General features: G+C 38.1%; 1 protein-coding gene across 8 annotated transcripts in view; it reads right to left on the reverse strand.

The window, feature by feature from the left end:
- DACH1 (dachshund family transcription factor 1) overlaps window positions 1-13,141 on the reverse strand; it is a 265,889-nt gene that overhangs the window by 109,193 nt on the left and 143,555 nt on the right. For 7 of the 8 annotated variants that reach the window (XM_069970605.1, XM_069970604.1, XM_069970603.1 and 4 more), the window contains exon 3: window positions 4,654-4,815. The exons of the other annotated variant lie outside the window; for it this stretch is intronic. In XM_069970605.1, the coding sequence (XP_069826706.1) occupies window positions 4,654-4,815 (162 nt within the window). The remainder of the gene's footprint in view (window positions 1-4,653; window positions 4,816-13,141) is intronic. 8 annotated transcript variants of the gene reach the window in all.

The following is a 13,141-nucleotide window of genomic DNA, read 5'->3' on the forward strand; positions in this document are numbered from 1 at the left end:
TTCTGTTCAAAAAATACACTGTGTGGAAGGTGTGGCACTTCCTATAGAATGCCTACTTACATATAAAGCAGAAGTGACTTGCTATTATCTGTTCTTTTTTTCCCTTTAGACCGTAGGTCGGAACTATATCTACAACTCCTTCTACCCTAGCCCTTCACACTCATATGCATCTGAATTTTTTTCAAGCATATCTGTCATAAATAAGCAACATAAATCAAATGTGTTACATGAGAATTTTGTTGCAGATTCAGGCTATGTTCCCACTCAGTATTTGTGCTTAGGATTTTGGTCAGTATTTTCCAACCAAAACCAGGAGTGGATTGAAAACACAGAAAGGCTACGTTCTCACACTGTTCAAATCTAGTGGATGGCCACCATTTAATGACAAATAACGGCCATTGTTTTAAAATGTGTTCCACTCCTGCTATTAGTTGCAAAATACTGACCAAAATACTGAGTAGAGCATAGCCCCATTGTGGATTCCATCCCTATACACAGAAAGTGGTAAAATCAATCAAAAGTACACAACATAATGAACACGCTGTGGCTGCAAGTAAATTTTACAGCAGTTCTGATTCCCATGGATTTAACCAAAGTGGTAAATTATTTTTCTCTCAAAGCCTCAGCATGATGACGGCAGCTATATTAAAAAGTATTTATTATTTTTTTTACTCATTTAAATGATGAATCCCACCCCCTACAGTGCTGCCCTAGGCACAGGCCCATGGGTGCCTAGTGGCAAATACAGCCCTGCGGTCACAGCTATACACCAGTTACTAAAGAATTATCACAATGTAGTATCAATAGAGCTGCATTAAGCTCATCAGCTCTGCTATATCTTCCTTTGTACAATGTGACTACATCTTTTACTATAATATTATGGGGAAAAAAACTTCCAGACCTTCAACACTATCTGAACAAATTACTTTTAGCCTCTACTTTCCAGTTCTCCTTTATATTATCCTCTCCTCTATTCTTTTATAGGAAAAAATGACTTTGCCACAATTGTAACTTCAAGAACATTTATGTGCTCACTAAACCAAGTGTCTATTTGCCCCATTATTAAAATATTACATTCACTTTCTTCTTCACCTCCTCCTCTCCTTCTACACAAATATAGCAATTTATATTAATGTTCAGGAAAATTGTGTGTATGCCATGAACAGCATTGTCTTATCAATAATATGGCCCATATCAAGCAACCTGTCACAAGAAACTACTTGATATAAAGAAGAGATTGCAGACATCTCAGCAATCAATATTAGGACGGCTACAGTATGGAAGATTCAGCTACTGCATATCATTTTGTCAGCATCTATTTCAATGACCAAATGAAGCATTAATTCAAATCATAAATCTATGGTGATTTAAATCTAGGAATGAGCACCTGCCTGCTTTAATGATTTATTTTGTACATTTCAGTAAGCAGGAGATTTGTCCATATGAACTGACAGGTCACCTTCAGATGCCAGCAGCAGACTGTTTATCACCAAGCAGACTAACATCTCATCTTAGCAAGTAAATATTAAACTAAAAGAATCCAATTGATTCTGGGTGAGGGGGATAAGGCGTCACGGCCATATTTTATTCTCCTCTCAGGCCATTAATGCTTTATTTTTCTAAATCCCGTGTTTTATTTTCCACCTTCCCCTAGAATGGTAATTCCTGCAGAAGCATCTGAACTCAAGGTTATCATTTTAAATTGGAATGTAGGAGATAAAATAATTACCTATTTGCATCTTTGGCTGCCTGCGACTCCCTTTACATTTTGACCTTTGCAATTCGGCAGTAACAAGTTCACAACTGTTTGCAATCCTTATTTGGATTAATAATATGCTCTATTAAAACCACTATTTCTCCCGGATTACCGACTCATTAAACAAGCATGTAAATATCTGCATAGAATAAACCTTGCCACTTCTGTAGAATAAAGGTCTATTGAGGAGGCAGTGAGGTGTCTCGTATTGGCACCTCACCAGCTTTATAAAATCAGCTAAAAAATAAGTGGTTCAGAACACAATCAAAGGTTTTTTTTTCATGGCTGGTTTATGCAATTTTTTTATACAATTCACATATTGTGTTATTAGTGATTTTAGAATATAACCCCTTAACCCATGATGACTTCCCTGGGGGATGGGCACGATGCTAGCCATCTCTGTACAGCGCCACCCCCTAGTGGCAAGATCACCACCACACTATGCAAATGCCAGGATTAAGGCCAGGATCCAAGCTCAGCACTTGATTAATATGGGCTCCAGCAGCCCATTGTAATCAAGCACTGAACTCAGATGAATGCAGTCCAGTCCAGGGGGACTTCAAGTTATTTTCGGGGGGGGGGGGGAGTTTTTCAATAAATAAAAAATCCCATCACATAATAAAAGTTTAAATCACTCCCTTTTCCTATTTTATAAAGAAAAATAAATAAACATATTTGCTATTGCTGCATGAGTAATTACCCAGCCTATTAAATTATCACATTCCTGATCTTGCATAGTAAACGGCGTAAGCGCAGAAACACGCCAAAATACAAAAATGCTGAATTTTGGTCAAATTAAATCTAGAAAAATTGTAATAAAAAGTGATCAAAGAGTCAAATATTTGCCAACACGTCCCTGATAGATTACAGTACAGATTATGGCGCAAAAAAATTACACCTCACACAGCCCCATAGACCAAAAAATAAAAGTGTTATAAGGATCATAATAGAGCAATTTTAAACAGATTTAGTTTTTTTAAAAAAGGTGGTAATTTTTTAAAAGCCGTCAAATAAAATAAAAATTATATACCTTGCCTATCACTGTAATCCTACTGACTGATAAAAGATCAGATATTCTAAAACTGTGGAATACCTACATAGTCTTAACTTAGACTAGACAGTCTGAAAATGCACCACATTTATCACAGTGACTCATGTATATTTCTAACGTCTTTTGACTGTTTAAGTTTAAACCAACAATTACTTGGCTTACTTTGTTTACTTAACTGCGGAATTATGGCACATTTTTTAACATTAAATCTTTTTTATTTTTTCAACCATTAAAAAGACAGCTCTGTGCCTAAGGCAACTCTCTAGTTGACCACTATGTAATGGATACATTTCACACAAAAAAAATGTTTAAAAAAAAACTAAACTGCACACAATATTGCATTGCAATTACACGACTGAATAATAAATTATCCCCAACATTTTTTCCTATTTGGACCTGTTTTGTAAGCATAAAAAGATATTAAGAGAAAGCTGTACTTAGGCTTTGTTCACACTAGCATTCACAGAATCACCACAGTTACAGTGGATTTCTTTTTATTCCCTTTTCCATTTTAAGGTTCTGATATTTTTACAGGTACAGGCTACACTACTGTTGTCATAAAAAAAAAAATACCAGAGCCCCTGATGGAAAGCAAATTACACTAGTGTGAACAAAGTCTAAACCTGATAATAAGAGATAGTAGAAATAATACTTATAGTCATAGTTATAAAGTAAATATTGATCACTCGATGTATTAGCTGGTAACAGAAAGGGAATACAAATACTCCAATAAGTAGTAAAGCCTCTGTAGTCAATGGAATCATATAAAATAAAATTTAACCCCCATTAAATCAATACAAACATTAAAATGATATAAAGAATACTGTGGAATGGACTGGCTTCACACATGCATAATAGAGGCACATTTTTAGGCTATGTTCACACAACATTTTTTTTAATTAAAATTTAAATAAATTTAAAAAAATACTTTCAATGGAAAATTAAAGGGATCCTAGCTGGAGTGTATACACATAGTATAGGCTTCAACCGGGATCCCTAGCGACAGCAGCGAAAATGGACACGTCAGTTTTGTGTGGCCGCTATTCATTGAATAGCGGCCGCACAAGCCTGACAGGTCATACAATGTAGAATGTTCCATGGTGAATTGGGACGCAGGCGCACACGGACGTGCTGGCATCCCAATTCAACAGAATTTAAGTTTTTCCTGGATAAACTTCACTGACACTGGCCGTTCTGTGACACAGCCGGGACACAGAACGGCCGGTGTCTTATGTAGTGTGAACCCAGCCTTATGCTGCAAATCTATGATCCTCTCAGTATGTCAGTACTTCTCTGGTCAAATTGGGACTTGTGGCCACAATACAGACATAAAATGTGCTACTACATGTGTTACCAGTTCCATCTAATTATAAATATCAGTATTTCCTTTAAACATCTATCTAAATTTGTGATTTTTAAAGGGAATCTGAAAGCTACAGACATGGGAAAATAGCTGATGGATATTTGCAAAGTTATAAAATCATGTTTTGTTCTAAACTCAAGAGTCATAGAGGCCATGCTGAGCTGCAGCATGCACAACCCCCCCCCCCCATCCCTCCCTGCTCTGCATGACTGATGTACATGGCTCTTGGAGGAACAGATGATTCTATAATTTTGCAGACAGCCATCAGACAGAGGAGAGGAGAAACTTAGCACTTGTTGTATCTCCCTATCTTCTAGTTGCCATGTGTACAACTCTGAGCATGATATGGTGCTGATAGAAATACCTTTAAAATATTATTTTTCAAAAGCTTAGAAAATATTAGTCATTCCAAATACTTTTCAGACCACTGTACAAATTTGCATATATTCACTTTGTGATTCTAAACACTTTACTGAAGCTTACCAACACTTGAATTGAGGTCTCCATTGTCCGAATCTGCACCGTGCTGTGTATTGCTGCTGTGGTAGTTGCTCATAGCCTCTAGCTTTATTTTCTTAACCTTCATTGCTTCAGCTATTGCCGCATTGGTAGCAGCCGCAGCAGCTGCGGCCGCTGCTGTTAGACCTGGATAGGATTAAAAAAATATATAATAGGAGATATAACTCAGCAATTATAGGTGTTTATACTTTTTATACTATGACAAAATCATTAAAGGGGTTCTACAAAACTGCTGGGGCTTTTGAAAACGAGAAAAATGAACCTATACTGGCCCCTGCAGCTCTTGTTCAGCTCCTTCCAGTCCTCCATTCTATTGTAGCCATCTGCTTCTCAGATGAACACTGCAGCAGCCACTGATTGCCTGAGTGGACAGGACAGGAGACTGAAGGGACTGGAAGGACCTGAAAAAGACTGTGGGTACATAATTTTAGGTTATTTTTCTATTTATCAGAGACCCCCATAGTGTAGGCTACGTTCACACAACGTAAAAAAAAAAGCGTCCGATTTGCATGTTTAAAATAACTGCCGTTTTTGCCGCGATTTAACTGATTGAAATGGCAATGCATTGAAGTCAATGGGAAGATTGACGTCCAATGCACACAGCGTATTGAATAACGGATGTTTTTGATGCGGACGTCAAAATAATGATCATGATCATTATTTTCAGATGTCTTTTGAAAACAGCGGACGTTTTTTATTAGTAGCTCACACACAGTTTTCCTTTTTCCACCGTTTATTCTCCATCTTTACTTATAAATTCAATTGACTTTTTAATTAAGCCGCACCCAAAGGCCAATTAGTAATCCCAAACTAGAATAATGTGCAAACACCAGTCATTGCACTAAGGGGAGGCCAGACTGCTAAATGACGTCCTTCATTTTAGACTCAAAATAACAGACCTCATTTTAAACGGAGCTGAAAAAACGTTGTGTGAACATGGCCTAACAGGTGAAAATAGCAAGTAAAAATGTCTTAACCAAGGACTTTCCACCTTCTTAAAACCTTCTTAGGTTAGTTCCGTCCTACTAACTGTTCAAATGTTGCTGCATTAGGAAACCTATTCAGTTCTTCAATAGGTGATCACACCAATGAACATTTCTACCAGATGGCACTCTGTGTATTTTTATGTAGAATATTTAAATCCACCAATAAATGACTGGTTCAATAATCCCAATAAAAAGCTGTAGAACTCTTTACCACTCTCTTTTATGTGGCTGATAATAAATGTTAAGGAAATATAATATTTTTACATGTCTCCCGTAAGTCATCTGTCAATCATTGTAGAATATAGTGAGTAACCATTTTTTTGCCAGAGTTTAATGGATATATTTGTGTTTCTTGAAGTAAAACCATAAGTCCCCAGTACAGAAGTTCATTGGTGTTGTAATAACTAACAGATATTTAATTAGCTAACAGGTCATTTGCATCCCAGACCAAAGGCACAAAACAGTTACAAGAAAATCCAAGACAGAACAATACATAATACATATATACATATGATACCAATAGAGCAATCACTGTAACTTTACACAGTCTTAGATCTATTGGATCCTTTTCAAAGTACCTTGAGCTAAAGTTAGGTACATCTCCTTATTTCAAACTGAAGTCAATCCAGAGATGAACTGATTGCTAAGGGCCCAGCTTCAGAAACCTCTAGCCAACTATATAACACATGGCCAAATGAATGTAAAGTCATTACTACAATCGATAAATCATCCAGCACTTCCTTCTAAGAAAATCAAGTCTTTTTAATCCAACTTTAAAAGCATTGAACAGTGCACAGGGTCCAGATACAACATTAAGACAGTTCTGTTCTTAGTCATAGTTATAGCTAAGAACATAATTTTAGCTCAGAACAGATAAGCTGTGTATCTGGACCTTGTACATTGTTTCATGCTCTTAAAGTTGGATTAATAAAATAATTACGTTTATTACAACAAAGTGTTGGATGATTTATCAACTGCAGTCTACATGTTTATCAAGATATCACATGTACACAGAAAAAGATTTCAAAGACTGAGTCCAAATACAAGCTAAAGGCAGTGGTGTGCCCCCTAGTTCTTAAAACGCTAATTAAATACAGTGGTACCTTGGTTTAACAGTAACTGGGATTGAAAGTGTTTTGCAAGAAGAGCTCACAGTTTTTCAAAATTGTGACTTGGTTTAAGAGCATTGCTTTGGTTTAAGAGCTCCCTGTACTGGGTGGGAGGGGGATTAAGCAAGGGGCATGGCCTGCATAGTGTGGTCTACAGCACTATACTCTGACCCAGGAAGTCTCCCTCACCTTTCAAATCATACCAGATCCACAGGCTGGGGCTTGCATCAGGGGACAGGACTAAGGAGGTAATCTCTTCCTAGCTGTAACCCCTCTCTCCCCAGACAGAAAGTGCTGCATGTATGTGCCCACATATGTTCTGCTCATTCTTCTATGCTCCCTGCAGTCTCTGTCAGTCCTTGTGTTTCCCATCCTCTCCATTCCTGCTATAATGTGTCTGCACTTACACTCAGCCATTCACACTACTGTATAGAGAGGTTTCTGTCACTATCCTCCTGCACAGCTCTGTGATTCTCACTTCCTGATCGGTCCATGCTGAAGACATACTCCTTCCCCTCTGCTGTCATGTGACCACACAGACCTCTGACAGCAGCCCTGCTTCTCTATTCTAGCCTGTTGTAATACGCTACTACATTATGGGGATCTGCAGTTCCATCCTGTATCTACAAACTGCTGCTATTTCAGGTTTATGCCCTTACTGTACATTATACTCCACATGCTGATTGCTATACTGTACAGTAACTTATAATATCACATATTCAGCTGTTTCTAAATGTTTGTTTCATTAGTTTTACATGTTATCCGAAATGAAAAAAGATTTTTGGGGTGTGGAACCAATTCTCTACACTTCAATGATTTCTTTTTTGGTTTATAAGAGTGATTTGGATTACAAGCACGGTCCCGGAATGAATTATGCTTGTAATCCAAGGCAACACTGTACATGGAAAAGCTGGGAATGCATTCTTTATCAGGTTTATCAGGTTTATCAATTGGTGTAATAACAAGTCATTCGGTCATTGCCTGGTCTATCAGTCAGGAAAGGACAAGCACAACAACGACCGTAAGTACAGATCATCATCCTGTGTAATAGTGTGAACGATTCAAGATCGTTTGTCATGTCGGTCATTTGAGATAGTTTATCGTTAATCACCGAAAAATCGTCCAGTGTAATACCACCCTTAAAGCGGACTTGTCAGCAGGTTTGTCATGGCTGCAAAGGACTTTTTACCCTGAAGCTTTGCTTCAGAGCCACCCAAAAGTGCTGAATGTAGCTTTTGGCTCTCTTCGGCCACATCCTAGAGATTGGTGGGATCCCCGATCTCTTTAGATATTCCCTATTCTATGAATACTGTGAATGGGGCATAACTACTCCATATGGGTATAACCCTTAAAAGGGAAACTGACAGAAAAAAAGTTCTGCTTAAACCACTGATTGTTATCAATAGTGTAAAGGACAGGCATTATTAAGGATGTACCTTTGTTTAATTTGTCTTTTTTGTCTTTTTTGTCACTTTTTTTTTAAAATTACCTTTTTATTTTCTTGAACTATGTCACAAAGGTGTCCACCTTGATCTGCTACCCCCTCACTGCATCACCAACCCTCCCCACCCCCTAACTCAGTAATGGACAACCAAAGGCTGCCATTCGGTTTGATGTACTAAACAGCTAACAGCTAATATTTACGGTAGAAGATGGTGATTTCCCTTCCCTTCTATTACTTCAACCTATATTAATAATGTACATGGAAGGTAAATATCTGAAGCAACATAGCAACATCCCCTTTGGCATACATTTTAAAACATCAGAAATACTCAGATAAGTATGATTACTGGTAGTAACACAGAGATAGATAGATAGATAGATAGATAGATAGATAGATAGATAGATACAGTGCAACAATTTTCTGATGGGGATTTGTACTTAAAAAATTTCTACCTAACAATATTTGTTAAAATGTTAAGCAATCTGCATATGAAAGAAAACAAGTCAGACATGTGGCATGTGGCAATAATACGCAGTCTTGGTTACAAACCATCTGATAGGCAGATGGCATAAAACTGATTCCACAGCTGAGATGTAGTGGCATGCCGTTAAAAAACCTTGTTTGTATTCTAAGTGTTACCAGAGCCATATTGATATACACAATACATCATGGCGTTATTGCAACAGTCTTGTTAGTTTCAAGCATAAATGCTCAATCGTTTTAATCCCCGAGGAGATAGTTTCACAAGTCACAATGAGCACTAACATGAACTTCAAGCAACTAGAAGCTGGATTTACCTTTCTCTTACCTCTACAGGATCTACCATACAGTAGGTGAATTACAGAAAACCAGACTTTTAAATTCACATTTTTTAAACCTAAATATAGAAAGTAATTAGATAAACAGTCAGTCTCTCATTTTAATTCCCTACACCTCCCTTGACAACCCATCATCCTGTTGTTGGATTCCCAGACAACTGTTGGGATTTCAGTGTCCTGTAACAACACTTCTTTAATATAGCTACACTATCAGTTTTCTGGGACTGATTATAATAAAAGTTATACATTAGATAACTGATTAATTCTCACATATGTCAGTTAAAATTCCAAATTTTTTTCATCTACATGTTAACCCCTACATGTTTATTAGTGATGATTATTAGAGATGAGCGAACAGGCTCGTCCCAGCTTGGTACTGGTTCGAGTATTAGGGTACAAGATGGTGCTCGGTACTCAGACGAGCATCTCGCAATACTCAAGACAATGGCATCTTCCTCTTCCTGCATGTTTGGCGGCTTTTTTTCAGCCAATCATGCAGGAGAGTCTTTGAGAGCTCGTAGCATCACATGGGAAACCTAAATGTCAATAGCAGCGAATGGCTGGCCAGACCAGATGACCTGGGCATATAAGAATCAGGTCCCGCAGTGCTTGCGTAAGACGCAGGCTGGATGAGCATAGGGAGAGAGCTTCTGTCTGTCAGGGAGAGTGTAAGGCAGGCCATTAGTGTGCAGAAATCCAACACGAAGAACCCAACAGTCCTTCTAAGGGCTTAAAATTTTTAAAACATGTGTATATATATATATATATATATATATATATATATATATATATATATATATATATATTTGCTACTCTTGGCTGCTGGCTTGGACTTGTAGTGTAGCTGTCAGTAGTCAATTTGTCCTGTTGCTGACATTCTCTTGGCTGGCTGGGATCTGTAGTTTAGCTATACCTATCCTCATTGTGCTGTGTCCTGTGCATGTGGTGCCTTAAAAAAAAAGCGAAGGAGGGAGGAGGTACAGGAACAGGGGGAGAGAGCTGGAAGCCCATAATTTGGCGTAATGTTGTGATTAGGAAGCCCCAGAGGCATCCATGCATGCTGCCCCTGCTGTTTTCTGTCCTTTCCCGTGTTGTTTCCATCATTTTCTGAGGTTTCCAGGTTTTCACACAACCTTCCCTCTGCCGAACTTGGGTCCCCTGCAAAAATGCTTGAGTTTCCTATTGACTTCAATGGGGTTCGTTACTCGAAACGAGCACCCGAGTATCGGGAAATATTTTAGTACTCACTCAATTCTAATGATTATTCTAAGTCCTTAGCAGACATAAACCTAAAAAATTGGATATTTTTTTGTGACATATAACTGTTACACAAAAAGCAGAAATCAAAATGATGTTGCCTTAGGCTGAAATTAGTTGGATTTACTGCAGCTATTATGATCAATAATTTGTAAGACAATATCTAAGTCAATGCTGTACAAAAAATAATGCAGAGTTTGTTTGCTGCAGATATCCTTTTCATAGATTAAATGGCTCTTAATGGGGTTTTTTTTTTAAAAAACTTCAATATTACATTGTGTTTGTTATTATGTCGGATTTACATTCTTTCACAAAGTTTACTATATGGTTCTCTTCATGCTTCTGCCCGTCTCATGCATCTTTTGTATCCCATTTTTTTTCTTTTCTGTGCTGTTTAATTGAAAGACTCTTCATTCCCTGTGTTTTGGGGTTATCTACATGCCCTATACTAAAATGTGTGTGTATCTACTGTTCATTTCTTTTGGAAACTGGGGGGAAAAAATGGTACTCACCATCCTGTTCCCATGCTGCTTTTTTGCCATCTTTTTCCTGGTCACTGCTGGTACCTGTTCACCCATTGTATCAACACATGACTGCTGTAGTTGACTGCTGCAGTCATGGGTGGATACGCCACGTCATTGCTGAATCCTGGTTAATAGAGGACCAGGGAAACATATTGAATGGGAGCAGCAGAGCATTACGTGTAAGCTTCTATTTGTATATGCATCTGTATATTTTGCTGCAGAAAAATCTGCATCACCAGTTTATAATGTACTTATTGTGGACTATACACTATGGGGAGAATCCATAACAAACTTGAGATCCTTCTGTCATGGACATTGTCAAGCTGTGGTTTTAAGGCTCTAAAAAACCAGCACCTAAGGTATATATATATATATATATATATATATATATATATAAAGAGAGAGAGAGAGAGAGAGAGAGAGAGAGAAGGACCATATGAATTAGAAAATTTCATCCACATGCATGGAATTGTAAGCATCTACAACTGTTACTTGTATAAGTGGTATGTAACTCTACATTGTCCTTGCAAAAGCAGGACATGCTAGCAGTTTTTTTCTTTCAGAAACTACTAATCGATGATGTTTCCAACGGTTAGACTCATGTGAACAGCTTGCATGAACATATGGATGTCCTAGACAGATAAATCCTTTAAATATCAAAGTGATTGATTGATCGATAAATAAATAAGTAAATACAGAAGTATAAGAGGAGAGTTTCTCGTTTAACACTGCGTAAGTTCCGTAGTAATCATGGCCATTGTTGCCAATTAGCAACAACAGCCGTGATTACTATGAAACTTACGTAGTGCTGCCGTTTATGGAAACCCGGACGGAGTATAGTATACACATACACATAGTATAAACCCTGGCCGGGATTACTAGCGGCACCGCGAGAAATTGACCTGTCAGTTTTTTACGTCCACTATTCACTGAATAGCGGCCGCAGAATACCCTGTCATTGCACACAATGGAGTGAGTGGCTCCGGTCGCGTGCTGCATTGTGTGCAGCGGACGAATTGGGATGCGGGCGCTCGCGAATGCGCCACCATCCTATTTCATCAAGAGTGAAGATCATCCGGACAGTACTGCAGTACCGGCCGGGGTGATCTTCGGCCGGTGTCTTACACCATGTGAACATGGACGTACATTGTAATGCAATAAGATCACCTTCAGTCTAAGAAAAAAAAAACAATGATGAGAATCTTAATCTTTGGTACATATGATGCAGCTAACTCTACTATATACTGTATGTAGCCTGTAAGTCTAAAATAGTCATATGACAAACAGAGGCGGTCTGTTACATAAAGAACAGGTTGGATCCAGGAAAAAATTAAAGCAGACAGACCATCAAGGCATATGAAAACCTGACATTTTAATTACTGATGAGCAAAAGTGCCAATGAATCATCTCAATATTTTCTGTGAACAGCACACAGTGCATGCAGAAGGGGCCACTAATAAAGTACTGGAGATGGTAATGAATTATTAGAAAGCACTATACTGGATCTTCCCCTCCCTTATACTGCTAATATAAATGCAATTGTTTAATCCTTATTTTTTTGCATGCCATTAGTTAGATTCCTTTAATAAACTATGAAAGAATAAAAAATAGGATGCATTATGTATTTAGCACATACCTCTCTTTTCTATGCAACACACCAGTATTACATACATACAGTGTACTATTAACAGGATCTCCTTAGTAGGATCTCCTGTAACATCTTATGAATGTTGCTGCTGACTTGTCAGGACTGGTCCTCAATAAGGGGGAAAAAAACTAATAGAAAAAAGGGGGATAAGAAGGGACAATCTCTGGGTATAGTACTTAAATTAATAAATATAGAGAACACTAAAATATGCTCTCTCAAATGTGCAATATTATGGGCACATCTCCATTGACTGCCAAATAGTTTATTATCTGACACCAGAAGATGATGTCTACCCTACCAGCAATGAAAACGATCCACCTTGAGTAGTGTTTATTTACAAAATAGGGTACTTATACAACAATAGGAAACAATTGTTTTGCTATCAAGGATTCAACACAGTCATTTGTGAATAAAATTATACTAGCAATTTTTTTTTTTAACCCTTAGACGACCCAGGGCGTATAGTTACGCCATGGAAGTCTGTCCCCAGATGACCTAGGGCGTAACTGTACGCCCTGGGTGTTTCTCCCACTATGAAGCGTGCTCCGGAGCGGAGCGCGCTTCACAGCAGGTGGGGGCCGCAGCCGGGACCTCACCGGTAATGACATGCTGCAGCGATCGCGCTGCCGCGTCTTATTAACTCCTTAAACGCCGCGTGTTATTAAC

The sequence above is a fragment of the Dendropsophus ebraccatus genome, chromosome 5 (genome assembly GCF_027789765.1).
Source record: "Dendropsophus ebraccatus isolate aDenEbr1 chromosome 5, aDenEbr1.pat, whole genome shotgun sequence".
Lineage (NCBI taxonomy): Eukaryota > Metazoa > Chordata > Amphibia > Anura > Hylidae > Dendropsophus > Dendropsophus ebraccatus.